The 12,472-nt window shown below is 39.3% G+C and overlaps 1 protein-coding gene across 3 annotated transcripts in view; it reads right to left on the minus strand.

The window, feature by feature from the left end:
• Nucleotides 1–12,472, minus strand: part of ADCY8 (adenylate cyclase 8) — a 276,013-nt gene that overhangs the window by 139,375 nt on the left and 124,166 nt on the right. For all 3 annotated transcript variants that reach the window (XM_039464343.2, XM_039464342.2, XM_039464341.2), the window contains exon 6: nt 2,086–2,244. In XM_039464343.2, coding sequence (XP_039320277.2) covers nt 2,086–2,244 — 159 coding nt within the window. The remainder of the gene's footprint in view (nt 1–2,085; nt 2,245–12,472) is intronic.

Here is a 12,472-nt window from a genome sequence, read left to right on the forward strand (position 1 = left end):
CACAGTCTTCCAACCTTCACAGCTTGTAAGTAGTAAACCCACGGTTCAGACTCATGACTCAAGCTATTAAAAATAAGAGTGTGAAAGATGATTTAAACTCAGTCACTTTTCTTTTTCTTTTTAAAAAGTATTTTATTCATTTCTTTTCAACTTTCATTTTAGAATCAGGCAGTACATGTGCAGGTTTATTACAAAGTATATTTCACGATGCTGAGGTTTGGGGTAAGACGGAACCCTCACACAGGTAGTGAACATAGTACCCAATACATAGTTTCTCGTGCCTTTACCCATTCTTTACTTTCTCCCTCTAGCAAGCTCCAGTGTCTATTTTTGTCTTTATATCCATATGTACTCAATGTTTAGCTCCCACTCATAAGTGAGAACCTGTGGTATTTGGTTTCCTCTTTCTACATTATTTCACTTAAGATAATTTCTTGCAACTGCACCCATGTTGCTGCAAAAGACATGATTTCATTCCTTTTTGTGGCTTCATAGTATTCCATGGTGAAGTGATGATTTAAACTTGGTCACTCTTCTGTTTCTTAGTGTTATTGGGAACAATAGCTAAACTAGCTTCCAGATACCAAAGCAGTATTTTACAAACCTCCAAAGTATATTCTAAGTTTTACAAAAGGAATCTATTGAGTATATGGGCAATTCTCCATTTGGTGATGCTTTTAAGATACAGGCCTGGAAACACAGATGAATTGGCTAGCAGGTAGTTACTTGTGTGAAAATCCTAAAGAATGGAAAGATTTAAGAAACCCAGCAGTAACACATCAGGCCTTCCTCAGTTCTAAACCTGTCTCGCAAACAGCCGTGACACAGAGAATGAAGGATCCCCATAAGAATAGTAACTGACCTGGGGCTGTCCCTGCACAGTGTACAAAGTGCTTCATACCCATTGCTGGAGATAATCTTCAGAGGAGATTTGTGAGGTGGATTATGCCCATTTAGCAGATGAGAAAACAAACTCTCATGGAGGACAAAAATAAGTTCACAAGGCAGCAAATCATAAGTATTATTATTTCTCTTTCTGCAGTAAAGAAAGTTGGACTTGGAAATGAAGCACCGGCCTGAGATCACAAAGACAGAGTGATGCAAGCCAAGTTCAGGCTAAAATCACATGCCAGGTGCTGTGCATGCTTTGCATAACTTGCTGAAGATAACAGAGTTTAGCATGGAGCAGAATGGGAATCCTAGTTACTCTGATTCCACCTCTTGTTGTTTTTTCCCCCCATGATAACATACTACTTGATATTAAATATAATTTGCAAGGAATGATGGCACATACCAGAGAAATCTATGACTCCAAGGGCAGGTCTAGGGGGTAGGGAGAGGAATATATGTAAATGCAGTATCTCTGTCTGTCTATTATTCTATCTGTCTATCTGTCTGTCCGTCCGTCCGTCCGTCCGTCCGTCCATCCATCCATCCATCATCCTTAAGAAAGAGATGCTGCAGATTATCATACTGGCTCAAATATATTTGAGATCTTATTAGGTCCAATCTGTGTAAATAGAATCTTGATACAACTTTTCAAGACTTCCCTTAGTTGCAGTGGACTTTGCAGACCACTAGCACCTTTGCGGATACTGTGTTACCCAATCTTGACAGCCAAATTTGAAAAGTTGAATTTTTAAGGAAAAACCTACATTTCCTCATTGAGTTCTAGGTCATGTATGAAAAGTCAGTAGGTCTTAATCCTGGCTGCCCATTAGAATTAATTTAAGAACTTAAAATAGATTCTATACAGATTCTTCTTTAAATAAACTGGCATGGGGTCTGGACAACAGCATTTAAAAAATGTTCCTTTGTAGATTCCAATGTGCAGCTAAGTCTAATAACCAATGCTATGCAGGGCAGAGACCCAAACACCTCAGTGTTATTCTACATCCTTGTTGCCTCTGATGCATTTTTACCAGATTTTGGAAGCTAATAGTTGTATGATGTTTCAATATTTGGTCTCCTCCCAAATAATTGCTTCCAAGATTTAACCTTGAATTTCTGCACACAGGAAACCCACTTTCACAAAATGAGCAAATGACAAGGGTTAAGCATGAAAAGGGCTTTGCTTTGGCTTACCCAGGGATTCCTCCAGATTCGAGTTTGTTTGCAATGTCCACATCCCAAGACCAGACATCAAACTGCCACTTCCTTAGTCCCAAAACACCACACAGCACCGAGCCTGAGTGGATTCCAATCCTCATGTCAACATCGTGTTTTGTCCTTGACCGCACATACCTATTGACATAAATAAATGGAGAGACACATGCATTAGACCACAGTGGGCATCTTTGGCTCTGCCCTTTCAATGTCGCCTCTTCCATGAAATCTTCTTGGGTTCTTTAATAACTGGAAGGATTTTCTGAACACTCTTAGCCTTTTATCTGTACTTTTAAGGGCTCCTTGAAACCTTCATCCAAAACTTGCTGTGTAACCTCTGTCTCAGGGAATGGCACCAGCATCTTTTTCTACCCAACAGTACATTAACTTGTGATAGATTATTGATTTCATACTTCATTACACATTCCATTTTCAACCAAAATGTTAATTGTTTTCCTTCTTTCTATCCCTTCTGTGACTTAATTCAAACAACCGTCATGCCTTCGTCTGGGATCTCTGCCTCAGCCTCACCTCCTTCCAGCTAATACCATCATGGATTCCAGTTACTCCTTCTAAACACAAATGTGACCTCATTACCCCATCACTCTTTTCTGACCTACTCTTTAGAGCTGTGGTCTCTGAAATAGAGTGTTTATGTCCCAGGGCTGAGCTGGGTTATCTATTGAGATGCAGGAAGAAAATGTTAGAACTTCCGTTCACAGCTTTTGTTGCTTATGTTGAAAAGCTTTACCAACATTTGATACATAGATTGATATTGGAAACTTACAGGATACATGTCTGGTCATCCTCTGACTATAAATATGGAGGAGGAATCTTGAGAAAAAAGAAGAATTTCTACCACTGGATGATCTTCTATAGTCATGAACATTCTTTCTTTCAGAGTATTTTGAACAATTTTAGTTTATGATTAAATGATGTCATGTATGCAGAAAATAAAATGGTAGAATATAACACTTTGTAACAGAATTACTAGAAAAATTTTCATTGCCCACAAATCCAATGATTATGTCACTTCAAAATGCTTAAAATAGTTGTCAGATTTAAAAGTAAGCCATTCATGTGTCTTTGACAAAAAAAGTGTTCCAAATTTGCTGATTTTTTTGTCATGTTGAGTTGCCATTAATATTCCTTCTAGCATATATTTGAAAAAACCCACAAACTTGTTTAATTTGTTTCTTCCAACTCAAGACATGACTTAAGAATGACTAAGAAAGTAACTGAGCTTTACAGAAAGTGATGCTTTGAAGAAAGCATTTTTAGGATGAAAGTTTGAAAATGTTTCTATCATTATAAGAATTTTATTGTAAAACCAAAGGTATGCTATAGCATCTATCAAAATTCTTAGAACTTCACATTTACTAATGTTTAAATATCTTCTAAATGAAGATTTCTGGTGAGGTCTGAACCCATTTATAAGGGCTTAAACCCATTTATGAGGTTTGAAAACATTTATAAGGTATATGTTTAGCTGTGATGGCCACTAAAGCCAAGCATAGAAATAAATTGAATTTGGAACCTGACCTTTACATTACTATATTACTAAGTATTAAACATTTTTTTTTAAAAAAAAATTATGTTTAAACCTACTGCTTTCTAATAAATGGTGAAAGCAGAAAAGTCTTCTACTGTAGTTATATTAAAATATTTTAAAGTATTTTATTTTCTCATTATCCTTTAAAATCCCTATATTATATATATATTTTATGGTATATGTTTTTAAGTACATGAATGTAATTAATACAATAGATAATAAATATAATTTCATTATACATGCATATCTTCATATAATTTTTTGATAAAAATGGGGGATAAAAATATTTAGATACCACTGGTCTATAAGATAGAATGGAAAATTCCTAATGTGGCACACAACATTCGTCATGATCTGTCCTGTACCTTAATTATTCCTCTCGTTTTTCATGCACACGTTAGACTCCAGCCATCCAAACAACAAGTCATTGTCTAAACCCTGTGTTCTTTCTTTCCTCTCTGGGACCATGGTGCACCCTTGGTCTGGAATGTCCATTACCTCATTCAATGGAAGAGCTTCTACTCCATCTTTTAGAGTGAAGCTTGGTGTAACTCTGGCCAGTAAGCTGCTCTGATTTCTAAGTCTGACTTATGTACCTTTCCCTGTGTCCTCATTGCATCTTGGGTGAGCAATAATTAGGTACTGTATTATAATAATCTGTCTCCTCTAAGCTAATTGAGACTGGGGACTTTGAATGACTAATCTTTATATTCCCCTCTTAAGATTCACTGTATCTGGCACTTGGTTAACACTCAGTAGGTATTTATTGAGTAGGTAGATGCATGGGTGTCCAATACTTTCTATTAATGTTCCTATAGATTGAAGCTTTTTGATAAAGAGTATAAGGCCCTTGAAGGCATTATTCCTGACTGAGTCAGCCTTATATTTCCCACTGCCTGGAGCATCCTGCCTTTGATACAGTAGGATTTAAGACATGCAGTGTTCTTTTTTTAAAGAAAGAAAGAAAGAATGAATGAATGATTCCATGTACTCAATTGAATCTTTGCAGTCTCTGTTCTTAAGTTGTAAGGTAATGCAAAGCTATTTACACAATAAAGTTGAATTGGATTGAGAATTTGGAAATATTAAAATAAATTAGACATTAGACAGGCAATCTGTGAACATTAGGAGAAATTCTTGTAACTAAAGGATGAGGTTTTTCTTGATCTTGGTGAAGTTCCTGGTTTCTGGGTCTTTGTTTTGACTTTAACTCTTAAGTTAGAAAGTATATGGTACTTTGTATCTACTGACAATGAAAACTGTAGGAGCCATTTTTAAAAAATTGACAAGGCAAGAGAAGAAATGGCATCCAGCCTTCGAGAGGAGCACATCAGCTTCTGATGCACTTTCCCAATGAGCTTCTGTGCGGCAGGTCATTAAGAGGGGTCATTTGTGCTATGCACAGCCATGCCCACTACTATGTTATTCAAGTGTATAGTAGGATTGTCCTCTCTGCATACTTTTTAAATTTTTTAATTTTTGTGACTCCATAGTAGGTATATATATTTATGGGGTACATGAGATGTTTTGATACAGGCATGCAATGTGAAATAATCATATCATGGAGAATGGGGTATCCACTCCCTCAAGCATTTGTTACAAACAATCCAATTATACTCTTTTAGTTATTTAAAAATTTACAATTAAGTTATTATTGACTATAGTCACTCTGTTGTGCTGTCAAATAATAGGTTTTATTTATTTTTTCTATTTTTTTGTACCCATTAACCATCCTCACCTGCCTCCTGACTCCCCACTACCCTTCCCAGCCTCTAGTAGCCATCCTTCTACTATGTCCATGAGTTCGATTGTTTTGATTTTTAGATTCTGCAAATAAGTGCAAACATGCAATGTTTGTCTGCATATTGATGTTGTTTTTGACCAGTGAAATATGAACAGGAGTAATATGTGTCTCTTTTGGGCATAAGCTTTAAGACCATGATCAACCATACTCTTTAAAAAATCTTTCTCCTGTATCCACCATCATGAGTCAAGGAGCTCCTGATGAAGCCTTCTTAACCAGGGTCCTAGAATCAGAATGACATGTCGTGCTATCCTCATATCACCCCCTTACTGTAATGGACATAAGGCGTGAATGAGAAATAAATGTTTACTGTTTTAAGTTACTGAGATTTTAGGGATGTTTGTTACTATTCTGACTGGCACCATCATGAGTCCCAAAGCATGTTTTCCTTATTACATTGTCATGACTGTAGTGTGAGGATTAATATCACAGACTTTAAGTGCCACAGCCAAGTTCTCATCTTGTTCCATCACACACTGGCAACATGACCTCAGAGAAGTTATTTTAATTCCCTATAGATGTTTTAATCTCTGCATCTATAAAACGTTAATAATAATAACATTGTCAAGGTTAAGTGAATAAACATATAGGGAGTTCATGATAGTGCCTGGCCTATAATAAGGACTGGTTGCTTGTCTACTACTTATGAATGAATTGTAGCCTGAAAAAGTATGGCTCAGAGCTGGTAAGTAGAATTTCCCTATGGCCCAGTACTGGTAAGTAGAATTCCAGGACTAAACGGGCACTGTTGTGTTTTTAAAACCCATATTATTTGCCACATGTGATCCTGGGCACATAGTTTAATCTGACCCTGAGTTTCAACAGTTGTAAAATAAGGCACTACCTGATTGCTTTACTCACAGAACTATTGTGAGCCCCAAAGGATATAATAATGGATGTTAAAGTGCTTTGCCAGCTAATGGTGAGAGATTATTAAACAGCACACGGTACTAATGTCATTAGACAATTAACATTATATAGAGAACGCACTGGAACATCTTAATGAAAAGACATTTAGATTATTTTTGTTTTCCTCTACATAACCAGAAGCATAAGAGGAAGGCTTAACATTTTCTACTGCATGGCCTTTCTTTCTCTTTCATTTTATGTCTGTGATTTGACTTAAATAAAAGATAAGAATGAAACTGTGTAAAAGTAATTAATAATTTACAGACATTGATCCTCATTAGTAAGGCTACCCTGTGGTTGCAAAGAACGACAAACACACACAATGCATTTCAACATCAGTTCTTGAGGAGGGGACCTTAGAGCATTCTTGAAGCTTACATGGAGGCAATTCTACTCTGAGTGACAAGTCTTGTTCAGTTCTTTCAGAGAAGTGCCCTAGGGATGTTTTGGTATGCCTAATCGCCACAAATTAAGAGAAAAGGACTATAGATCACATCTGCATCTTCTCTTTCTTCTCTAGACACCCAGGTTCAGGAGAGCAGGGATGCCACCTTTTATTCTCATTTAACACAATACTTAGCACACAGACATAGTCAGTGCTGAAAATTATTTATCAGGTTAATGGAAAAAACTCAATGGGTTTCTGGTTTCACAGGTCTGTGACTGTCCCAAGATGGATCTAAAAGTTCCAGAGAAACCACTGACTTGCTTTAGGACCTGCTAGTTGGGGAAGGGATGACCCTCTATACCTTCTCTTTCAAATAGGGCAAATCCACGCTGTTCTTCACAGTGGGATTCCATTCAAAATTTCTTCTAAATAAAAAATACACGTAATTATCATTATTTTTGCTCACCTCTGTATAGTTGGGGACAAATCACACAACAGTTAATACACTAAAGATCGACAACATTATTTCTTATAACTGAACTACTAAGGAAGCATGTTACAATGATACAGCTAAAAAATGAAGAACCTTAGATTTTTTTCTTTCAATTTAAATGCTTCAAAGGGTTCTTTTAAGACAACTAGTCTATAGAAGTTGCTAGAGGAATGACAGGAAGCATAATCCAATAGCAGTGATTGACCTATACATTAGACAGGAATTCCAATGCCATAGGGGCTGGAGCAAATTACACATATTTCCCCAACACCACCACACAGGCATAGAATCTGCTCTAAAGCAGGCCCAGATCTGACGTCATGCTTCTTCACTTACTGCCTGTGGATTTCAGGCTAGCTGTTTTACTTTCAGTGTCTCAGCCTTCCCAGGTACAATGGGGAAGATAATTGGTCCTCTGTAGAGTTGTTAGGATGGTTCATGAAATGATGTATGTAAAGCACATAGCCTGGTACATATTAAACACTCAAAAACAGCAGCTGATACTAATTTTGAATGTAATACCATTTTTTCAATTGCACAGGTTGAATCAGACCAATAAAAAATTATGAATTGATCACTCTACCTACCCTTTTCTGCTAAAAGTGTGCTACATCTACTCTATTCACATAGACATAGCTTCAACCAACCCATGTAATACATCAGTGGCGTAGTTCTCAGGCATAAAGTAGTCTAAACAGGGGGAACAATGGTTACAATTTGTAGGCAGAATTGATTGGGACCCAGTCACCTGGAAAAAATGGTGCCCTTGAACATTCCAGAACAAAGGAGAGGCAAAGGGGTTAGTTATGGAGGTCAACTATGTTCACTGCCCGGGACATTTTGTGCATATATGGAATCATCTTCATATTAACCCTGAGTACTACTACCAGAACCATTTTACAAATGAGAAAACGGAGGCACAAGAGGTATATTGCTTTAAGTCACACAGTTTTGACGGAACAGTTAGAATTTCACCCTGGGTGTATGAACCTAAACCCATTGGTCCATTTCTACTTCCCTGCATGGCTTCTTTGAAGGGAAGCAGAAAAAGAAGTATGTGGACTACTGGGGTCTGAGCTGACTCAGCCTAATATATGGACACAGTCTCTACAGATTGATCTCCAAAGCATCACTTACAGATCTGAGTTTGCTGAGGGTAATTCAGGAGTTATTGCGGGATAGAGATTGTCAGTGTGGTGGCCATGGAGCCCAACTTTGCCTTCAACCCTGATCCATTCTAGTGCCTCTGCTGAACTTCAGGAGCAACCTACCTCATAAGACATAGGGTGCCTCTGCTTCTTAAAAAGTATGAAAGTCACCATGCTTACCCTGACATGAAAGCTGTGATTTCACAAAGTGCTTCCCAATTGATTTTCTCATTTTGATAGCCACAGTGACTCTGAAAGATAGATGCCTAACAGTGTTAAAATTTTTGATTTTACAGATGAGTAAACTGAGGCTCTGAGAGGATGAAGATATGCTTATTACCTCTCCTGCGCCAGGCATTTTACCTCAGCAACCTTTCATCCTCATTTCCACCTTAGGCGATGTATGCAGCTCACCCATTTATTCTTTCAACAAGTATTTGTTGAAGAACTCTAAAGACATGAGCAATGACCCAGATAGACAAACCAATTTCTGCATTCACAGAGGAGCTTACATCAATGTGGTTTATTCCCATTTTACAGCCAAGAAAGCTGGAGTCCAGAGAGGTTAAGTCACTCACCCAAGGTCACACAGGTGTTAAGTAATGCCAGACTCCAGCTTGAATGCTGTTTGGATACTTCGCTGCTGCGTGTACTCCCTTCCAGTGGCAAGGTAATGGGGAAGACCTAACTGCACTCACATTCAAGAGCAGGGTGAGAGCAATGGTGTTCTTGAAGATGAAAGTGTTGCTGACTCTGCCTGCCTTGTGCCCCTGAATCTTAGAAGAATCATAGAGACCAAGTTGGGGCAGCTGCGTGCCAAGTCAGCATTTCCTTATTGATCCAGCTTAGGGCAGTTGTGAGTTCTGGGTTTTTTTAGGACACTTTCTCTCCTGAAATGGCCCTAACTCAGGGGTGAGGGAGGCACAGGCAGGTGGTGTGTGTTGTGTGTGTGTGTGTGTGTGTGTGTGTGTGCTGGGGGTGAAACCATTGGTGGTGCTTTTATTCCCGTTAATGTCCTCTCCTTCCTTCAAGATACTCCTTATTGTGCAGTGCATTTCCTTTCCCAGCATGCCCTCTGTCCTACCTGCCTGGCAGCACTCAGCATTCCCTGGCAGGCCTCATCGGGCCCTCTAGGCTGGCCTGCTGCCAGGCTTCACTGCCAGCATTGAAAACCCCAACATCCTGAGTTGGGGACATAGTTTCTTTTAAATACAACTGGCATGTTTTGCGGAGTTATTACAATTTTCAAGACACATAGGGTAACACTCAGGGATAAACATTCTTAGGATTCTCTGATTTTGTGTGTGTCCTTATTAGCTCAGGCTTCCGTAACAAAATTTATAGACTCAATGGCATAAACAAGAGGAATTTATTTCTCACAATTCTGGAGGCTGGGAAGTCTGAGATCAGGGTGCTAGTAGGATCAGGTTCTGGTGAGAGCCCTCTTCCTGGCTTGCAGATGGCTGCCTTCCTGTTGTGCCCCCACAAGGTGGAGAGAGAGAGCCAACAAGCTGTCTGGGATCTCTTTTAATAAAGGCATTAAGCCTCACTTAAACCTAATTAGCTCCCAAAAGCCCTGTCTCCAGATACTGTTATATTTGTGGTTAGGGCTTCAACACAGTAATTTTGGGGGGATAAAATTCAGTCCATAGCAGTGTGATTATTAAATGAGGGAGTAAAACATTTTTAAAAAACTATATTATGAAATATATTTTAAAAGATCATTCCCATTTTAATTAACTTAAAAATCATTTAATGTGTTTTGTTTCTTGTCAGCAAAAATAAACATAATGTTGAATAAAATTTTAGATGTCAACTTAGAACTGTGGGAGGGGCATAGCTCTCAACATTTTTTTAGAGAGTATGGAGCAGAGAGTTTGCAGATCACTTTTCTAAAGACCCAGAATCAAACTCTTGCATTGGACAACTTCTAATCCAGTTCTATAGAAAGTATTTATCCCAGTTGGGTGCGGTGGCTCATGCCTGTAATCTCAGCACTTTGAGAGGCAGAAGCGGGCAAATCACCTGAGGTCAGAAGTTTGAGGCCAGTATGGCCAACATGGTGAAACCCATCTCTACTAAAAATACAAAAATTAGCCAGGCATGGTGGCATATGTCTGTAGTCCCAGCTTCTCAGGAGTAGCTGAGGCAGGAGAATCCCTTGAACCTGGGAGGTGGAGGCTGTGGTGAGCTGAGATTGCGCCACTGCATTCCTGGGTGACAGAGTGAGGCTCCGTTTCAAAAACAAAACAAAAAAATTGTGTATCCCATCAGATGATCCATGAGAGAAGTCTCTGTTTAAACAGAGCTGTGGGACTGGTCAGTATTTTATGTCCAAACTGGGAGAGTCATTTAACCTGAAACTTCATCTAGTCCTTTTGCTGTTTTCTAACATAGCTCAGTCACTTAACAGTCACAGGCTCATGTGGGAGTCCTGGCTAAAGATTTTTCTGTGCATTATTTAACTCACATGCACACACACACTCACCCCACACACATGATATATGTTGTGATGGGCTATGGTCAGGCCACCTGTAGACACACAGATACAGTGAGAACAAGAACATGGCTCTGTGTCAACAGGAATTTTCATGTAAAGGGGTTGATCTCTGAGTGCCAGTGTGGCCTTTCTCCCAGCCTGCAGAAGACTGGATACAGAGCTTGAGGGATGGGCTCGTAAATGTTTAACAACTGTCCCTCTGAGAAAAGCAAAAGATCCTGATTTGTAATGTCTGTCAATTTCTGTGGTGTCACTATTCCTGTCATGGCTGATTTCAAGCTTCCCACTTGCAGTCAACTGGCTTGTAAAATTCCTACAAATCTGACAACTGGCTTTTGCAAACAGGCAGCGGCTGACCTTGGCATATCAGTTTTTAAGGCTCGTGACTGGGTGATTTTCTCCTCCTGTGTGGGCAGCTGACACCACTGCAATTCACTTCCCTCTGTATGGAACAGAGGGGGACACCATAGCCCCACCCGCTTCCTGTACCCTTACTCCTCTGTGCTCTGTGCCTTGCTTGTTTCTGCTGTGTCAGTGAGCTGGTCACTTCAACTATCCTCCAGTACTCAAACCTGGATTAGTCCTTCTGGTCTGGCCTTTCACATTATTATTTCCATTGCCTCAGGAGGAAACTGAGATTCAACATGTTTAAGATTCTTGGAAGTAGGGCCTGGTGCAATGGCATTCACCTATAATCCCAATTACTTTGGAGGCTGAGGTGGGAAGATCCCCCGAACCCAGGAGTTCCAGGCTGCCGTGAGCTATGATTGCACCACTGCACTCTAGCCTGAGTGACAGAGCCAGACTCCGTCTCTTAAAAAAAAAAAAAAAAAAAAAAAAAAGATTATTGGAAGTAGAATGTGAACCAAGTTCTCCTGAGTTCTAATTTCTAAGCATTTCCCATTATATCATGTGGCGTCTTATCAGAAGTGTCACTGGGTTAAAGTGAGAACTGTGTCACATGAAGAGAGAGACAGCAATGGACAAACAGTGTGCCAGGGACACTGTGAGGAGCCTTCCATTTAGAGCCCAAAGATACACTGATCCAAGGGTGCTAATGAAGTACGGCTCTATTACAGGTGGGGCTCCTGGTGTTTCAAAGGGAAAGACAGCTTTGGTCACACTAGACTCCTTTGCCTGCAAACCTCCAAGGGCTCTGCCACCTATCCAATGAGGTGGAAGTGTTGTTATCATCATTATATTGGTGCAAAAGTAATTGCAGTTTTTGCCATTCACACATTTTGACAGTCACTCTAACTCATCTCCGTATAGTCTAACTCTGTGCTTTTGCAGACTTTGTTGCCTAATGGAGGGAGAAACACTGTGATGGTTACTTTTATGTGTCAATTTGGTTAGGCCTTTGTATCCAAATATTTGATTAAATACCAGGGTTGGGTTTAAGCCACCAGTTCCACTGCCATGATCACCCACTAACCCATTAACCAATGAATCCATTAATCTGTGAATGGAATAATTCATTCCTAAGGGCTGTGAAGGTGTTTTTTTAGGTGATGAATATTTAATCATTCATTCCTAAGGGCTGTGAAGGTGTTTTTAGATGAAAATTTAAAT

Source organism: Saimiri boliviensis, chromosome 15, assembly GCF_048565385.1.
Source record: "Saimiri boliviensis isolate mSaiBol1 chromosome 15, mSaiBol1.pri, whole genome shotgun sequence".
In the NCBI taxonomy this organism is placed as follows: domain Eukaryota; kingdom Metazoa; phylum Chordata; class Mammalia; order Primates; family Cebidae; genus Saimiri; species Saimiri boliviensis.